Consider the following 20632-nt stretch of genomic DNA (forward strand, 5'->3'; position numbering starts at 1 on the left):
TTGATTGGACAAGCACACACACACATCTCATTTTCATTATTTCCTTTTGGGAGTACAAATCTGCTCTGGAGCTGATTTGTTCATACGTCAGAGGTATTCCTGTGAGTTCCAAAAGCGTTCTGGTTCCATACACCTGCAAATGGGATTAGAAGAACCAAACATTGGCAAGAGAGGAAGGGCGGAGGTCAAGTAGAGAATTAAACAAATATATGTTGCGGCTAAAGTTGGGGGTGTTAATACTTAAGCTCTGTCTGTCTGTAACTTGGGCTCACAATTGCTCTCGTCAATATGATCCAATACGCGTACAACTTTAGTTTTAACTTGCGTTACTAGAGACTTGTCCAAAAACAAAACGAGACAAATTGACCAAAGGGTTTCCCAAAACGTTTTCTGGCCAAGGTGATGACGTCAGAAAGCATGACGTCGTGTGACGTCATCTCCTCGTCAAACTTAGAAGGCGATGCCATTGAATCATCACGTTCGTTACGTACAAAGCATCACATTAATCACGCGTCAGTAATCACAGGGAAAAAAAACAGTTCTAAATAATCTTTGTTCTTTATCGGTAAAGTCACGTATAAATAAGAAATAATAAAATAACATTATAGCGTACGACGTTTCGGTTGCAACACAAGCAGCCATCATCAGGTACAGAAGAGCTACATTTAAGAGAGAGGGGAAACACATAACCCTAGATGTATACACAGACACCCAAGTAGGGGGAACTAACACCGACACAATAGGGGACACAGAGAGAGAAGCATACCAAACAGAGTTTAGCAGAATTTGGAAACCAAATAAAGCAACACAGACGGTCGGTCAAAACACAATTAACGCATAGCCTGGTTGATGACGTTATTTCAAAGATTGCTAAATTGCAAGTTAAGTATGAAATTTAAGATACAGACGGCACACACAGACATAGACACACATAAACTCTGTTTGGTATGCTTCTCTCTCTGTGTCCCCTATTGTATGTGTTAGTTCCCCCTACTTGGGTGTCTGTGTATACATCTGGGGTTATGTGTTTCCCCTCTCTCTTAAATTTAGCTCTTCTGTACCTGATGATGGCTGCTTGTGTTGCAACCGAAATGTCGTACACTATTATGTTATTTTATTATTTCTTCTTTATACGTGACTTTACCGAAAAAAACAAAGATTAATTCCTGCAGTCACAAAAGCTTCGAACCAAGTTTAGTTCTAAAGAAATACAATTTTAAATCCAGATGATTTAAAAGCGCATAGCTCCAGTGGCTTCCTAATATCGGAAGGAAGAGCGTTCCAGACGGCCGCGGCAGCGCATCTGAAAGTGTGCGATGCAGTGGCCGTCCTTGTTCGATGGCCAATCAAAATGTTGCGTTGCTACGTTTGATTTTATACATGGTAGGTTAAATTCGTGGCAATATCCTCAAATAACATTAACATGTGAAATGTTATAAATGTGTTGAACTATCAAACATATGCGCTGTTTCAATTGTTTACTGCTTGTGACATTTGAATCCACAATGATATAACGCACGCAGCTATTTTGCCAGTCTAATCGTGGGTCGGATCGGGTGTGCGATTGATGTCTCTGGTCTGGCGGGCACAGACCACGTGCAGCGAAACGCCGTACACTCAGTGGTGACCACCTGGCTAGCTACACTAGTCACGTGATAACTAGTGTAGCTAGCGTGGTGGTCACCACCTGGCTAGCTACACCAGTCACGTGATAACTAGTGTAGCTAGCCTGGTGGTCACCACCTGGCTAGATACACCAGTCACGTGGTAACTTGTGTAGCTAGCCTGGTGGTCACCACCTGGCTAGATACACCAGTCACATGATAACTAGTGTAGCTAGCCTTGTGGTCACCACCTGGCTAGCAACACCAGTCACGTGATAACTAGTGTAGCTAGCCTGGTGGTCACCACCTGGCTAGCTACACTAGTCACATGTCTCTGGTCTGGCGGGCACGGACCACGTGCAGTGAAACGCCGTACACTCAGTGTTGCTGTGCCTCATCAGTTAGAGTTTTTAATTTCCGCCAACAAACCGCGTCAAATATATCCTCAGCTATCAACAACAAATTAAATACGTCATTTTATATTTTCCTCTCTCTCTCTCGAAAAACGAACCGTATTCCAAATATGTGCACGCAATACACATTCGCGAAAATCAAACACGCATGAACAAATATGAAATATCGCAACAAATATCGTGACACACCGCGATGAATTGACCTGCAAGACTTGTGGGAGGGGGGGGGACCTCCCTTGCAGTTTGCAGCGGCACGGCTGAGACGCTTGACTGGGAGGTACTCACTTGATGACTCCCACTAGCAAAGAAACCTCGTGTGCAATGTCTCTGATGCATCGGGAATTAACGTAGCGTTAGCCCGGCCAACAAAAGACGCAGATCCCCCCCGTGGTAACCTTTAACAGACTGTTGGGGCAAGTGCCCGTTAGCGAGCACCTCGGAAGCAGAATGTTTATTTACACTGGAGAAATCTGATGAGCTATGAAGCTCTTTTTCACAGATGTCCAGTAGGCGCACGGGGTGAGAACGTTAAAACAACACAAAGTAGAACACGTGATGGTAGTGCAAAGTACACAAATGGTAAATAAATCGCCCAAACACACACACGCACGCAACTAAACCATCCCCATCCTACCAGGCAAAGCCCAGTGAGCTGCTATTAACTTATTTTTCAGAAGCGATTTGGCCTATGAGGGTCGACTGACTGAGATGACTGGCCAATGCACCGCCATTGCCCCCCAACTACACACACACACTGTGTGTACGTACACACACACACTGTACACACAATGATGTCTACGTTGTTGTTGCTGAGTTCACGCACCCAAGGGAGGGGGCAATGGAAAATGAATCTAAATCAACTTAAATTGCATCCCCGCTCTGTGACATCACCACTCAGCATGACCTCATCGGCATGAAGTGCCAGCAAGAGGTGTACCTCGCTAGTGACGTGATGTCACCAAGGTATTCACACTCCCCCAACCCCGTCCACAGCGCTCTTGAGCATGACTTCACCTCCGCTTGGGTCACTGCCGATATCAATCCAGTGGCAATCCTTATTTGGGCAAAGCTACGCCCAGTGACTTGCGGTTCATTAACATAATGTATCTGTTGAAGCCGTCGAGAGTTTATTGCGACGGGTTCAGCAGCCACGCCCCATCTGTCGACATTTGGCCCGGAATCATTAACATAATTTATTCAGTTACAGAGCAGCTCATTGTGGGAGGGGCGTGTCTCTTACCCCAGAAGTGACGTCATGTTACCTGCTTACACGCGAGGTTGTCATCGTTTTTCTTTTCTTACCTATAAAAGGCATTTTTTTCTGTGTATCCATCCGTCTGTCTCTGTGTGGACGCACACTTGCTCGCGAACCGTGGAGTTTACTTTTAAAAAAAAGTAGCCGGGTACCACGCAGTAAGCCCCGTGGTGAGCCAGCACCATTCCGTTTTCCCATCCGTAAACTTTAAAAGTTGTTAAATTAACAATTTAGTGCTATTTCGCATTATTTAAGTATTTCCTTGTGCCGCTAAAGCTGCCCGGGGGTTGCCCCTAGCAACGCTCGTGCGTCATCGGTGGAGGGTGGGGGGGGATTTCTCATTCGCGTTCAAAATGGTTTTACTTAACTTGATTCCTCTGTCGTGGTCAAATGTCGTGATAAAAATTTCGTCCACTTCCCGTCGTCCAATCAATTCCACATTTTGCACACGGTACTCAGATCCGGTGACAATGCATGTCTGTATAAAAATCGGCATCAATTAATCAATTAATTGGCTCCCTTAAAGCGATTAACATTTTGTATGGACGCCTTATTATTCATATATATTTGTGTGTAGGTCAAAAACGCCACGGTCCCTAAACTGTGGAATCGCCTCGCCTGCTCCGTGTGAATGAGTTACGGGCACCCTCACTCCACACAAACAAAAGTTGTACATTGAAGATTGATTTATAAAATAACCAATTAATTCAAGTAAGCGTTGATGTGTGAGCAGGCGCCGCATCATTGACGTACTTCTCGACGGTGAGTTGAACGAAGTTGTGACAAAAAAAGTTATTAAACTTCATTCCTCTGTTTGATGTCGTGGTCAAATCTTGTACTCAAGATGTCGTCCACTTCCCGTTGTCCAATCGAGTTCTTTACTTTTTAGTGCACTTTAAAATAAAACCGTTTTTAAAAGGAGTTTTTCACTATTCAAAAGCCACCACAACCATTTCAATGCTACGAAGCTTGGGCAATTATAATTGAGTTAATAAACATTCTTGTCATAACCATTCTTGTATTACTATCCGAGTGTCTACCCTTAATTTACTCCTGTCTGGTTCTCATGAACTAACCAAAGCAGCATTACATTTTTGTGAACAGGGCTGAGGGTTCAGAGCATATACATTCTAATCTCAAATCATCAGTGACGTCAGTAACTGGAACAGAAGAGTATTCTTGGTTTTTTCGGTAAAGTCACCTCGTAGAAGGGAAACAATAATATAATAAAAATATAAAACAATAAAATTCTCACGACGTTTCGACTGCAACACATGAAGCAATCATCAGGTGTGAAAACCACAGCAAGAAAATTTCAAAAAAATTATTGCTGTGGTTTTCACACCAGAAAATTTGAAAAAAAATATTGCTGTGGTTTTCACACCTGATGATGATTGCTTCTTGTGTTGCAGTCGAAACGTGAGAATTTTATTGTTTTATATTTTTATTATTTTATTGTTTCCCTTCTACGTGGTGACTTTACCGAAAGAACCAAGAATATGAATCCCTGCAGTCACGAAAGCTTTAAATCGAAAAATGGAACAGATGTGTTATATTATCTTGTCTTTGTGAAACACAGATAAAAAGAGGCCTTCAACATTGATTGTGCCTTTGTACCGACAGTTGCTGAGTAGTCCAGTGCCATCACCATCAGAATCCACGGTCAATCCACTGCTGGATGAGGTTCTCAAAACGCTCTCACCATCTCCCGAGATCCCGAAAAGTATTAATCCACCCAGTACCTGCAGGTGATACTCATCAGCTGATAACATCCCGTCGTCTCGATGGGCATCCTATTGGCCGCATTCCATTCCTTGGCTGTCATTCCATCACTATCCTCAACCAACCATCAGCCAACATTCCATAACAGAATTCAACTAAGGGGAGAGTATTTCAAAGGATGCGATTAATTCACCCACCCATGGGATACGGGTCCATAATAGCAAATCATTACAGTCGCAGGCGCACGGCAAATTTAAACGATGGAGACACTACAGCACGCCGTCGATTTGCGGTGCGACAATGCAATTAACTGAGCTCGATTTTTCGATTTAAAGCTTTCGTGACTGCAAGGATTCATCTTCTTTGGTTCTTTCGGTAAAGTCACGTAGGTAAAAAATAAAACAACAAAAATCACGACGTTTCGGCCACACCTGATGAAGGCCGCTTGTGTTGTGGCCGAAACGTCGTGATTTTTGTTGTTTTATTTTTTACCTACGTGACTTTACCGAATATAACCAAAGAGTATAGCCCTGTGAGCCATCCGGCTCGTGAATCGGAGTGCAACCACATCAAACAAAAAAACAAAAACACGAACAAGAAAAACATCTTACAGTGACTACTTTGTGTTGATTGTGCAAAACAGAAAATCCATGGAGAAAAAAAACCAGCAAAAATATTCCTGACAAAAAATCACCGTACACCACCAACGCTGTGTGCAAAAAAATCCCAGTGGGATGCAAGTCAAACAACAACAACAATGACCACAAAAACTTAGATTAAGGCCATTAGTACTACAACAAAACACACATGTCCAACGAGGTTGTTGTCGTGTGTGTGTGTATGCAGGGATGTATTACCACTCGGGAGACAAAGGCGGCTGGCCGTGGTGCTGGCCGCCCACCCCCTCGTGTGATGTGCCGGCCTTCATCGGCGCCACTCGATAACGGCACCTCCCCCTAAAGTCTGTTAATGCTGTACAAGGGATACTTGTGTGTATCTATTATGGGGGGAGTGGTGGTTGCAGTAGCGAGACAACTGCACGATGTACCCCAGCTACCCCAGTTACATTCCCGGCCACGGCTAACACGAGTGAGGGATTCTGTTCGTCCCGGTCCTGGGTCTCCCCTGGGTCTACTCGGCATGGGGAGACAAAGGCGGCAACCGGGAACGGAGTTGGCCACGCCACCCTACTGTGCGCCGCGCGGGCCTTGAGAATCGCCGCCCACCCAGCAGCACGTCCCACCGGCCAATCGAGTCTGGGGCCTGCAGGCGGGGGAGACGCGGTGGCTGTGGTAAGGGCTGACCCCGGTGTCTTGTGCGCATGGCCAGGATTTGCATATACCACGATCCAGAGGCAGAGCCGGGGGGGGGGGGGGGGGGGGTGACAGGGGGGGTGACATTCTGCGTGTAAGTGCACGACACTCTTGTCTGGCGAACTCTGTGCCAACTGCAATGTCAGAGCGTGTCGCCAACCGATGGCGTCCGGTTCAACAGCCCGACTCTAAATCATTCTTGAAATTAACATTTGTTGAATGTCACCCCGGCCTGAAAATCCTGGCTCCGCCCCTGCCACGATCGCTACCCGCCGAGCTTAAAGGTCAAGAAGGAATTGGCTGGAGGCCCTGTCAGGAAGGGCAGATTGTGTAGCACGACGGGAGGGTGGGGTGGCTGTGGGGGATGACAGGGTGCAAGTGGTCGCGTCACCGCCCCCGTTGGGTCGTCAAAGACATAATCAAGTGACATTCTCTCTTGGTTAGTTTTAGTTTCATTTATTTTGGTATAGCCCTGTGAGCCATTCGGCTCTTGAATCGGGTGCAACCACAACAAACAAAAACACGAACAAGAAAACATCTTAAAGTGACTTTGTGTGACTGTGCAAACAGAAAATCCAGGAAAAAAAACATCAAAATATTCCTGAAATAGCACCGTACACCACCAACGCTGCGTGCAAAAATCCTAATGGGATGCAAGTCAAACAACAACAACAAGAAAACTAAGATTAAGGCCATCAGTCGAACAAGGCCCGCGTGTCATTGGAACACACGGGCCGTCACGGATACACGATTGTGTTGCCGTCACGTGACACGTCCAGCACAGTCACGTTGCAGCCCCGTGTCGAGCCATTAACAAGAAAGCAACACGTCACACGATTGTGTCACTGCCACACTGCCGATGCAGCGTCACCAAATAACGAGCAATTACATGTCGTAGAATCCATTGTTGTAGCGTGATCCCTGGACGAATTGCGCATTATTAATGTCAATTATTTTTTATTACAATCCCCCCATTGTAATAAGATGGTTTTTTGGGTTCTTATTTTTTTTGTGTTTGTTGATGGCTCACAGGGCTACACCAAATAAACTGAACTGAACTTAGTAATAGGTTTTTACCCTTTTATCTGGCACCAAAACTGACACCTTTATACAAGGGCATCATGTTTGCAATAACCACAACACAAGCAGTCAAAATGCAAACAAAACAGACAATTCTGATAATGACATTGGCACTGTCCTTGAAGTTGATTGGTCCACACCTGAGACGGCATTTCTTAGAGCCCAGTCTCCACTAGCGTTGGACCAGACGACACCAAAAGGCGTATCTTGCTCCTGGCAAAGGAGGTCTCGTAATGAACTGAACTTAACCCGTGTCTACGCTCCTGGCCTTCAACACGGCGACACAAACCGGCGTCCCGCGCGGTGCAGGATACTCGCTGAAACCTCGCGCATCGTGCGGCGTGGGGAGGCCTTCGTCCAGCAGCGGAGTGGAAGAGCAGCTGTCCGTGTGCGCAATGGGAACCGTCATGAGACTGGGACGCTCATGGAGCTTTGTTTTCAAGGAGTCTTTCGTTAAAGCCAGACGCCTGTTTGAGCGATGAGCTCCTGCAGGCATATTGCCACGTGACGTTGGCGCTGATGTTACGTAGGCCAGGCGGTATTCATAATGTTTGGGATGCTTTCAATCGGCAACCCAAGCAATCGGGATGGCGAGATTAATCTTCTTGGTTCTGTCGGTAAAGTCACGTAGAATGGGAATCAAATAATAAAAATTAAACATAATAACTAAAGCGCTGTCTTCCCGAAAGTTGTTTCTTCACCTGAGGAAGGCTACTTGTGTTGTGGCCGAAACGTCGTGAGAATGTTATTATGTTTTATTTTTATTACTTTATTATTTTACTTCCATTCTACGTGGTGACTTTACCGAAAGAACCAAGAAGATGAATTCCTGCAGTCACGAAAGCTTTAAAAAGGCAAGATTAATGTTTAGTTTTTGGCTGCTACAAATTTGCACGTACAATCTTAATTCGTTGAGCTTTAATTTGAGATAGCAAGGTCGCTTCTGAAATAGAGCTATATAGCTCACTGGGCCTTACCTGGTAAAATAATAAATAGTTGTAATAGTTTAATTGTAATGTACCATCCAAGGTTGGCATGCTTATATATATGTGTGTGATATAACCTGTCTTTGGTACATTAGCACTGGGATGATTGGCTGCCACCGTGTTCTAAACTTGTATTTACTACTGCACTTGTAATGACTATCGATCTATGACTTAAAGTTCTCGCTTTTAAACTCCTGGGAATTTGATTGGACAAGCACACACACACATCTCATTTTCATTATTTCCTTTTGGGAGTACAAATCTGCTCTGGAGCTGATTTGTTCATACGTCAGAGGTATTCCTGTGAGTTCCAAAAGCGTTCTGGTTCCATACACCTGCAAATGGGATTAGAAGAACCAAACATTGGCAAGAGAGGAAGGGCGGAGGTCAAGTAGAGAATTAAACAAATATATGTTGCGGCTAAAGTTGGGGGTGTTAATACTTAAGCTCTGTCTGTCTGTAACTTGGGCTCACAATTGCTCTCGTCAATATGATCCAATACGCGTACAACTTTAGTTTTAACTTGCGTTACTAGAGACTTGTCCAAAAACAAAACGAGACAAATTGACCAAAGGGTTTCCCAAAACGTTTTCTGGCCAAGGTGATGACGTCAGAAAGCATGACGTCGTGTGACGTCATCTCCTCGTCAAACTTAGAAGGCGATGCCATTGAATCATCACGTTCGTTACGTACAAAGCATCACATTAATCACGCGTCAGTAATCACAGGGAAAAAAAACAGTTCTAAATAATCTTTGTTCTTTATCGGTAAAGTCACGTATAAATAAGAAATAATAAAATAACATTATAGCGTACGACGTTTCGGTTGCAACACAAGCAGCCATCATCAGGTACAGAAGAGCTACATTTAAGAGAGAGGGGAAACACATAACCCTAGATGTATACACAGACACCCAAGTAGGGGGAACTAACACCGACACAATAGGGGACACAGAGAGAGAAGCATACCAAACAGAGTTTAGCAGAATTTGGAAACCAAATAAAGCAACACAGACGGTCGGTCAAAACACAATTAACGCATAGCCTGGTTGATGACGTTATTTCAAAGATTGCTAAATTGCAAGTTAAGTATGAAATTTAAGATACAGACGGCACACACAGACATAGACACACATAAACTCTGTTTGGTATGCTTCTCTCTCTGTGTCCCCTATTGTATGTGTTAGTTCCCCCTACTTGGGTGTCTGTGTATACATCTGGGGTTATGTGTTTCCCCTCTCTCTTAAATTTAGCTCTTCTGTACCTGATGATGGCTGCTTGTGTTGCAACCGAAATGTCGTACACTATTATGTTATTTTATTATTTCTTCTTTATACGTGACTTTACCGAAAAAAACAAAGATTAATTCCTGCAGTCACAAAAGCTTCGAACCAAGTTTAGTTCTAAAGAAATACAATTTTAAATCCAGATGATTTAAAAGCGCATAGCTCCAGTGGCTTCCTAATATCGGAAGGAAGAGCGTTCCAGACGGCCGCGGCAGCGCATCTGAAAGTGTGCGATGCAGTGGCCGTCCTTGTTCGATGGCCAATCAAAATGTTGCGTTGCTACGTTTGATTTTATACATGGTAGGTTAAATTCGTGGCAATATCCTCAAATAACATTAACATGTGAAATGTTATAAATGTGTTGAACTATCAAACATATGCGCTGTTTCAATTGTTTACTGCTTGTGACATTTGAATCCACAATGATATAACGCACGCAGCTATTTTGCCAGTCTAATCGTGGGTCGGATCGGGTGTGCGATTGATGTCTCTGGTCTGGCGGGCACAGACCACGTGCAGCGAAACGCCGTACACTCAGTGGTGACCACCTGGCTAGCTACACTAGTCACGTGATAACTAGTGTAGCTAGCGTGGTGGTCACCACCTGGCTAGCTACACCAGTCACGTGATAACTAGTGTAGCTAGCCTGGTGGTCACCACCTGGCTAGATACACCAGTCACGTGGTAACTTGTGTAGCTAGCCTGGTGGTCACCACCTGGCTAGATACACCAGTCACATGATAACTAGTGTAGCTAGCCTTGTGGTCACCACCTGGCTAGCAACACCAGTCACGTGATAACTAGTGTAGCTAGCCTGGTGGTCACCACCTGGCTAGCTACACTAGTCACATGTCTCTGGTCTGGCGGGCACGGACCACGTGCAGTGAAACGCCGTACACTCAGTGTTGCTGTGCCTCATCAGTTAGAGTTTTTAATTTCCGCCAACAAACCGCGTCAAATATATCCTCAGCTATCAACAACAAATTAAATACGTCATTTTATATTTTCCTCTCTCTCTCTCGAAAAACGAACCGTATTCCAAATATGTGCACGCAATACACATTCGCGAAAATCAAACACGCATGAACAAATATGAAATATCGCAACAAATATCGTGACACACCGCGATGAATTGACCTGCAAGACTTGTGGGAGGGGGGGGGACCTCCCTTGCAGTTTGCAGCGGCACGGCTGAGACGCTTGACTGGGAGGTACTCACTTGATGACTCCCACTAGCAAAGAAACCTCGTGTGCAATGTCTCTGATGCATCGGGAATTAACGTAGCGTTAGCCCGGCCAACAAAAGACGCAGATCCCCCCCGTGGTAACCTTTAACAGACTGTTGGGGCAAGTGCCCGTTAGCGAGCACCTCGGAAGCAGAATGTTTATTTACACTGGAGAAATCTGATGAGCTATGAAGCTCTTTTTCACAGATGTCCAGTAGGCGCACGGGGTGAGAACGTTAAAACAACACAAAGTAGAACACGTGATGGTAGTGCAAAGTACACAAATGGTAAATAAATCGCCCAAACACACACACGCACGCAACTAAACCATCCCCATCCTACCAGGCAAAGCCCAGTGAGCTGCTATTAACTTATTTTTCAGAAGCGATTTGGCCTATGAGGGTCGACTGACTGAGATGACTGGCCAATGCACCGCCATTGCCCCCCAACTACACACACACACTGTGTGTACGTACACACACACACTGTACACACAATGATGTCTACGTTGTTGTTGCTGAGTTCACGCACCCAAGGGAGGGGGCAATGGAAAATGAATCTAAATCAACTTAAATTGCATCCCCGCTCTGTGACATCACCACTCAGCATGACCTCATCGGCATGAAGTGCCAGCAAGAGGTGTACCTCGCTAGTGACGTGATGTCACCAAGGTATTCACACTCCCCCAACCCCGTCCACAGCGCTCTTGAGCATGACTTCACCTCCGCTTGGGTCACTGCCGATATCAATCCAGTGGCAATCCTTATTTGGGCAAAGCTACGCCCAGTGACTTGCGGTTCATTAACATAATGTATCTGTTGAAGCCGTCGAGAGTTTATTGCGACGGGTTCAGCAGCCACGCCCCATCTGTCGACATTTGGCCCGGAATCATTAACATAATTTATTCAGTTACAGAGCAGCTCATTGTGGGAGGGGCGTGTCTCTTACCCCAGAAGTGACGTCATGTTACCTGCTTACACGCGTTACGTAGCGAGGTAACAGGAGGCTGCCGATCTGCGCTTGCACTGAAATCCGAGGTGAGAAATTATCATGGTGGTAGTGGTGGTGGTTGTTGTTGTTTACCAAGGTAGAGCCTCGCTCTCTCTCTCGTAGGGATGTCAGTTGAGTAGCAGCGAGCATGGGAATCGATGTCCAGGTTGGAACTTTACAACGCGGGGCCTAGCCACGCGGGGCCTTGCCTCCTGCCCTCGCCTGATTGCATTTACTTTAATTATCTCGCTTAAGTTTAATTTGTCTTCACCCGGCTCGCTACTTTGTAACTTTGTTTTATTGTAAATATTCTCGCAGTTTTTATTTTCTTTTGTTAGCAGGCCAAGCCCGCTTGAGCTGCTATACCGCTCTTGTTATCAGAAGCGACCTGCCCACAACAACACAAGGTGAGGCTTTGTCAACGTGTGTGAATGTTTTGACTTAAAACTTTGGTGACTGCAGGAATTAATATTCTTGGTTCTTTCGGTAAAGTCACGTAGATAGAAAATAAAATTAAAATAACAGATATATACTTTTTTACAATGAAGCAAAACACCCCACAACGTTTCTATGGCAACATTAATGTTGAAGATGCGAGGGCTTACAGGAATATTTATGACATTTGCCCTCTCATTGCGTGCCATGACAGTGCTGTTTGCACAGTCACACATAGTCACTGTAAGATGTTTTTCTTGGTCGTGGTTTTGTTTTTTTGCTTGTTGTGGTTGCACCCGATTCAAGAGCCGAATGGCTCACGGGACTATAACCAAAATAAATAAAACTGAAAATCAAAAAACTGAAACCGTGTGATGAATTTGGGAAAGTTTTTCACTGCATCTCCAAATATATATGAAAGGCAAAGTTGTGATTGTGTGTGTTGTCTGTTCAAAATGTTTAGCGTACTTCCCGACATGCAACAAACTGGAAATTTGCCATGTGGGTGCTTTACAGACTATACACCGTGCAAACATTTTACAAATACACTTTTAGTTTATTTTTTAAGGGGGGGGGGGGAGCTCAATAATGTATAGATTTTTTGCACGGCAAGTGACCTGTGACTTCAAATCTGTCACGTGACCCTCGCATGTGGAAGCATCACGCATTGTAGTGTAGCTGTTAGCGTTGTCTGTGTCTGTCTGTGTGTGTGTGTGAGTGTGTCTGTGTGTGTATCTGTCTGTGTGTGTGTGTAAGCGTAACGCATTGTAGTGTATCGGTTAGCGCTACGCCGCGCTACGAACCCGGCGACCCGAGTTCGATTCCCGCTCACGGCCACCACCAGTGATGATTATTTGAACCGCTTCTGGGCCTCCCCTAGGTCGACTCAGCCTCAAACGAGTAACTGTTGTGGTGTGAACATCGCCACTGGGGAGACAAAGGCGGCCGGACGTGGTGGATCCAAGTCCCGGGCGAAGCCGGATAGTACAGCTAGTCGTGAATACATGAATGAATATAGACGTGTAAGTCACGTGTGACTGTATATATTAATTCCTCCATGGCTTGATACTGACGTGTAGATGGTGTGGATATTCTTATTTTCTGTCTGCAGCTGACGCTGGTCTGATGGAGCAAAGGGCCTCAGCACAGCAGCTCGGTACGACAATTCAACAATGCGACCGGCGTGCATACAGCACGGATAAGACTGGAAATTTGACACAGCACCAGAGAACTCGCACAGGAGGGAAACCCTTAAAGTGCAGTGTGTGTGACAAGGCATTTTCAAGGTCATCTACTCTTAAAATACACCAGAGAACACACACGGGAGAGAAACCCTTCAGGTGCAGTGTGTGTGGGAAGGCATTTTCAGATTCATCTACTCTTAAAAAACACCAGAGAACACACACGGGAGAGAAACCCTTCAAGTGCAGTGTGTGTGGGAAGGCATTTTCAGATTCATTTGCTCTTAAAATACACCAGAGAACACACACGGGAGAGAAACCCTTCAAGTGCAATGTGTGTGGGAAGGCATTTTCAGATTCATCTCATCTTCAAAGACACCAGAGAACACACACGGGAGAGAAACCCTTCAAGTGCACTGTGTGTGACAAGGCATTTGCATGGTCATCAGTTCTTGAGACCCACCAGAGAACACACACAGGAGAGAAACCCTTCAAGTGCACTGTGTGTGGGAAGGCATTTTCACAGTCATCTACTCTTAAAACACACCAGAGAACACACACGGGAGAGAAACCCTTCAGGTGCAGTGTGTGTGGGAAGGCATTTTCAGATTCATCTACTCTTAAAAAACATCAGAGAACACACACGGGAGAGAAACCCTTCAAGTGCAGTGTGTGTGGGAAGGCATTTTCAGATTCATTTGCTCTTAAAACACACCAGAGAACACACACGGGAGAGAAACCCTTCAAGTGCAATGTGTGTGGGAAGGCATTTTCAGATTCATCTCATCTTCAAAGACACCAGAGAACACACACGGGAGAGAAACCCTTCAAGTGCAGTGTGTGTGGGAAGACATTTTCAGATTCATTTGCTCTTAAAACACACGAGAGAACACACGGGAGAGAAACCCTTCAAGTGCAGTGTGTGTGAAGACATTTTCACAGTCATTTGCTCTTAAAAAACACCAGAGAACACACACGGTAGAGAAACCCTTCAAATGCACTGTGTGTGGGAAGACTTTTTCAGATTCATCTACTCTTAAAACACACCAGAGAACACACACGGGAGAGAAACCCTTCAGGTGCAGTGTGTGTGGGAAGGCATTTTGAGGTCCATTTGCTCTTAAAACACACCAGAGAACAGACACGGGAGAGAAACCCTTCAAGTGCAGTGTGTGTGGAAAGCCATTTTCAGATTCATCTACTCTTAAAATACACCAGAGAACACACACGGGAGAGAACCCCTTCAGGTGCAGTGTGTGTGGGAAGACATTTTCATGGTCATCTGCTCTTAAAACACACCAGAGAACACACACGGGAGAGAAACCCTTCAGGTGCAGTGTGTGTCGGAAGACATTTTCAGGTTCATTTGCTCTTAAAACACACCAGAGAACACACATGGGAGAGAAACCCTTCAAGTGCAGTGTGTGCGGGAAGGCATTTGCACATTCATCAAATCTTCAAGTACACCAGAGAATACAGAAGCATCAGAAGATCCACAAGGAGTGGCGTCTGAAATCAGCTTGTGAAAGTCAAAGTGCCGCAATGAGCCCATCCCTCATGAAACACGAACTGGAAGAAAATCCCAGCTTGGACACTTTTAAAGGTATCGAGGTGAAATATGAAGAGGTGATGGTGAAATGTGAAGAAGTGATGGTGAAGAGCGAAGAAGTGAAGGTGAAATGTGAAGAGGTGATGGTGAAGAGGGAAGAAGTGAAGGTAAAATGTGAAAATGAAGATTCAACTCCAAAATGGGACCTTCACATCGATGGAGGCAACGTGAAGCAGGAGTAGAATTCTGACTGTGAGGCAGAGCGAGGCAACTCCCAGCAGTTTGTGGAGGTGTGGGTGGACTTCCTCCGAGACAATCCAAAGTCAAGTGGAGACCCGGTAGATGTGTAAGCCAGAGACGATGTCGCTCCAATAGATGCACCTTTGTCATAGGCCTTTAATGACAAGAATGTGAAGTTGAACACTCATTTCCTAGGTTCAACCTGCAGAGTAAGGGCGGCCAGTCTTTGTAGACCTGTGGGTTGGGTAGATCTCTAACCAGGAGCGAGAGACAATAAGCCCCCAAGCATTCACTATGTTATAATAATTGCATTTACACGGTGCTTTATCGCCTCGGCAACTCGGAGTTTTGTATCGTACCTCGTCTGAAACACTCGAAGAGCATCCCCAAGTAGCAGCTGCCCCAGTGTGGCACAAGGTGGTGGCCCTGCACCGGCCTGCATGTGGACAAGAGCATGTCAGTAGGGGGCGATGATTGATGCGTCATCTCAGTTGTGTAGTTTGTAGGCAATCTTGATTCGAAGCTTTCGTGACTGCAGGAATCCACACTGTTGAGTTATTTCGGTAAAGTCACCACGTGGGTAGAAACATAACAGATCACGGCGTTTAGATCACAACACAAGCAATCGTCATCAGGTGGGACAACCACAGCAAGAGAAACTGCTGAAGTAGGCGCCTACACCAGCAGTTTCTTCTTCCTGCTGCTGTGCTTGTCCCACCTGATGACGATTGCTTGTGTTGCCATCGAAACTCCGTGATCTATTATTTGTAGCGTAATGTTTAGAATTTGCTGCATTTTGACCCAGACGCCAGCATGCAACGGCCTACTCGTTTTGAATGACGCAACAATAGTACGTTGTACATACACAGTTAAGCAGACAGTGCGTATTTGTAAAACAGCTTCTTGTTAATGCGATGTAACCTGATGCAGTCTATTTCACTGCAGTAATTAAATTTTGTTAATATGCCCGTCAATGATTTAGAATTAATACTTGCGTGATTGTGCGTGTGCATGTAACATTTTGTCTGAGGGTCAAACATTGAATAAGTGATGTTAGGACAAAGTGTGTGTGTGTGTGTTTGGAAGTAACCTGTACAGAGAACTCAGGTGAGACCCGTTGTTCTTGTGATGCAGGTCAAAGGGTACTTTTATGTTTCACGAAGCGTCTGCCTCTGGAGCAACACATTGTCTTTGAAATAGGTAGCACGCTCGGATCATTCATCAGTTACAAGGCATACCACTTGAAAGTTACACGTATAGGAGGAGGTACATTCTCTACAACACGAATTGTAGTTTTGTCTTACGTGTTGACGTAGATTTTGTCTAACTGGGACTAGAATTGCTCCTTGCTGATTCACGTCTGGATGTTCGTTACCATCGGTTGAAACAAACCCCACTGCTGTTGTTGAGACGCTGTGCACCAATAAGGGTCCAACACATTGACGGCCTTCAGGCCAGGAAAGTCACAACATTTGAACACGAAGGACGCATTCACGCAAGTACCCCATGCTCCGTTTTGAAGTTTTAAAATGAAACATCTTTGAATTGTGTTGTGTTTTGAATTAGATGATTTTATTTCCTCATTAAAAGCTTGTATCAATTTACACCTAGAAGACTTCATTGAAAAGGACATTTCGTGTGAATTTTCTCTCGTCATTAAGTAGATGGTCTTGCCGGGGGTTCGGTTCAATGCGGACACAAACAGTGTACACACACAGTGTACACACAGAGTACACAGGGTACACAGTGTACACACAGTGTACACACACAATGTACACACACCGTTTGTACACACACAATGTACACACACCGTTTATACACAGTGTACACACAATGTACACACACTGTACACAGACAGTGTACACACACAGTGTACACACACAGTCTATACACAGTGTACACACAGTGTACACACACACACACAGTGCGCACACACACAGTGTACACACAGTGTATACACACAGTGTACACACACAGTGTACACATAGTGTACACACACTGTATACACTGTACACACATACAGTGTACACACAGTGTACACACAGGGTACACAGTGTACACACACAGTGTACGCACACACACAGTGACACAACAACAAACGCCATTCGCCACTAAGTGGCGGTGACGTCACCACGACGCTTGTGCCAAGCACAGTGACACAGTGACACACAGTGTATACACAGTGTACACACACACACACAGTGACACACACAGTGTACACACACACAGTGACACAGTGACACAACAACAAACGCCATTCGCCACTAAGTGGTGGTGACGTCACCACGACGTTTGTGCCAGGAACAGTGACACACACACAGTGACACAGTGACACACACAGTTTATACACATTGTGTACACACACACTGTATACACACAGTGACACACAGTGTACATACACAACAACAACAACCGCCATTCGCCACTAAGTGGCGGTGACGTCACCACGACGCTTGTGCCAGGCTGTGTGCACCCTGAGGCCACGTGAAGTGTCGAACGCCCGCTGGCAGGAGGTCACGGGGCAGACCCAGGTGCCACGGGTCGACTGACTGAGGTGACTGGCTGATGCACCACCTGTGCCCCCTACTGTGCCAACCTGCTGTGCTTTAGCCACCCGGCGCTCTGCTCGTTGTTCTGAGCGTCGCTCCTCCACCCTCCGTTGTTGTTGGAGGGCGACTGCCTCCAACTGCCCAGTAGCATCCTTCACGAGCCTCCTCCACAGAGGCCGATCTTGACACCGCTGGTACCAGTCATCGGCAAGTCCACTCAGCTCCACGTCCTCCTGTACCACATCACTCCATCTCTTCTCTAGCCCGTGCCGCGCCCGCTTAGCCCCCTCAATCCGGCCGAACAAAAGCTGTTTCGGCATGCGGTGGCTGGGCATGCGGGCTACATGACCCAGCCATTGCAGCCTTGCCTGCCGGAGGAGCTCACCGATGGGACCCTGCCCAGATCTTTCAAGGATTTGTGAGCTCCTCACACAATCCAGTCTGGTTAAACCCAGGATGGATCGTAGGCAGGCCAGCCTAAATGTTTCTAACCGGCGAAGATGTTCCATTAGGGGGGTCCACGTTTCGCATCTGCTCTTAAAAAACACCAGAGAACACACACGGGAGAGAAACCCTTCAGGTGCACTCCGTGCGGGATAACGTTTGCACAGCAACAACATCTTCAAGTACACCAGAGAACACAGAAGCATCAGAAGGTCCACAAGGAGTGGAGTCTGAAATCAGCTTGTGAAAGTCAAAGTGCCGCAATAAGCCCATCCCTCATGAAACACGAACCGGAAGAAAATCCCAGCTTGGACACTTTTAAAGGTATCGAGGTGAAATATGAAGAGGTGATGGTGAAGAGGGAAGAAGTGATGGTGAAGAGTGAAGAAGTGAAGGTGAAATGTGAAGAAGTGATGAAGAGCGAAGAAGTGAAGGTGAAATGTGAAGATGAAGATTCAACTCCAAAATGGGACCTTCACATTGATGGAGGCAACGTGAAGCAGGAGGAGAATTCTGACTGTGAGGCAGAGCGAGGCAACTCCCAGCAGTTTGTGGAAGTGGAAGTGTGGGTGGACTTCCTCCGAGACAATCCAAAGTCGGTAGATGTGTAAGCCAGAGACGATGTCGCTACAATAGATGCACCTTTGTCACAGCCTTTAATGACAAGAATGTGAAGTTGAACACTCAATTCCTAGGTTCAACCTGCAGAGTAAGAGCGGCCAGTCTTTGTGGACCTGTGGATTGGGGATATCTCTAACCAGGAGCGAGAGCCAATAATCTCCCAAGCATTCACTATTTTATCAATTGCATTTATATGGTGCCTGCTTAATCGCCCCCATGTGACTTTACCGAAAGAACCAAGGAGTATGGATCCCTGCAGTCACAAACTTCAAATCTAGATTGTCTCAGCAACTCGGAGTTTTGTATCCCGTTTCAGACACTCGAAGAGCATCCCCAAGTAGCTTCTGCCCCTGTGTGGCACAAGGTGGTGGCCCTGCACCGGCCTGCATGTGAACAAGAGCCTGTCAGTAGGGGGCGATGATTGATGTGGCATCTTAGTTGTGGAGTTTGTAGGTAATTTTTCGATTTAAAGCTTTCGTGACTGCAGGGATTCATCTTCTTGGTTCTTTCGGTAAAGTCACGTAGAAGGGAAATAAGATAATAAAAATGAAACAATAAATAAAATTCTCACGATGTTCGCAAGAAGCCAAAACGCCGTGCGAATTTTATTTGATTATTTTATTATCTTATTATTTCCCTTCTACATGACTTTGTAGGTAATGTTTAGAATGTTATCAATTTTGACCGAGATGCCAGCGTGCAAATGGCAATAGTAGGTTGTACATACACTGTTAAGCAGACGGCGCATATTTTTTTTAAAAATAGCTTCTTGTTAATACGATGTAACCTGATGCAGTCTATTTCACTGCAGTAATTAAATTTTGTTAAAATGCCTGTCAATAATTTAGAATGAATACTTGTCTGATTGTGCGTGTGCATGTAACATTTTGTCTGAGGGTCAAATATTGAATAAGTGATGTTAGGACAAAGTGTGTCTGTTTGGTGTTGTATACGGCCCTTTTTCCACAATTAATATCCATAAGAATATTTACGGATGCATACACGTAGATTTATTTTTCCTTTCTTTCGTGACAAACAATATATATTTTTTTTAATAAATAAAACCCGTAAGCCAGAAACACGAAAAACCAGATGTCGGTCATAAACAGGCCATATATATAAAGAAATAATAAAACTCTCAAGGCGAGGATGTAACAGCTATCGGCGAAAATCTCCAGATGAACAAGAGTTTGATGGGCGCCTTAGGAAAGGTCCCTCCGAGGTCAGAACACCAAGAGAGCAGACACAGAGACGCCAACAGGGTAAATCGTATACATATTCTTTTCCTTATTTGCCAGTAAAACAACAAAAAAATTAAAAGGCAACAAGAATAAGATAAAATTAGCGATCCTAACGCTCACTCCAATTAAGAACAGGCCACCAGACACATGTGAATTATTATCCAATGATTAATTCGCTATCAAATGATTTTCACCTTTAATACTTTTACTGTTAAAACAAAGCTTTGAGCAGGAATACCGAGTCACATCAAAGGTTATCGAGAAGGAATGAGACAACGGGCAAACTTGCGAAAGAGTTTAAACAATATCCAAAGCAATCCCGACCACCTTTGCCTCTCTCACAGTGCGGAGAAGCAGGAATTACACCTTATCACAAGGGGCCATCAGGAAAAGCCAGCCGGGTTTGATGAGGAGACACACCCCACCCCACACACGGCAACCAGGCAAACAAGTTTTAAAGAAATTGCAATGTAACATTAATAATAACATGTTAACCTT

At 45.2% G+C, this 20632-nt stretch overlaps 1 protein-coding gene across 1 annotated transcript; it reads left to right on the forward strand.

Moving 5' to 3' along the window:
- The first annotated feature begins 13397 nt into the window (after nt 1-13397).
- LOC142915917 (uncharacterized) lies at nt 13398-14968 on the forward strand. The gene has a single exon (XM_076061543.1). It carries the CDS (start codon nt 13435-13437, stop codon nt 14416-14418), a length of 984 nt encoding a protein of 327 aa, XP_075917658.1. The 5' UTR covers nt 13398-13434; the 3' UTR covers nt 14419-14968.
- The last annotated feature ends 5664 nt before the right edge of the window (nt 14969-20632 follow it).

Source organism: Petromyzon marinus, unplaced genomic scaffold (assembly GCF_048934315.1).
Source record: "Petromyzon marinus isolate PM22_M1 ecotype Great Lakes invasive population unplaced genomic scaffold, UKy_Petmar_22M1.pri1.0 PM_G_Scaffold_37, whole genome shotgun sequence".
Taxonomy (NCBI): domain Eukaryota; kingdom Metazoa; phylum Chordata; class Hyperoartia; order Petromyzontiformes; family Petromyzontidae; genus Petromyzon; species Petromyzon marinus.

Excerpts from the sequence above, each read along its gene's own strand:
- LOC142915917 (XM_076061543.1), top strand. The coding sequence starts at position 13,435 with ATGGAGCAAAGGGCCTCAGCACAGCAGCTCGGTACGACAATTCAACAA.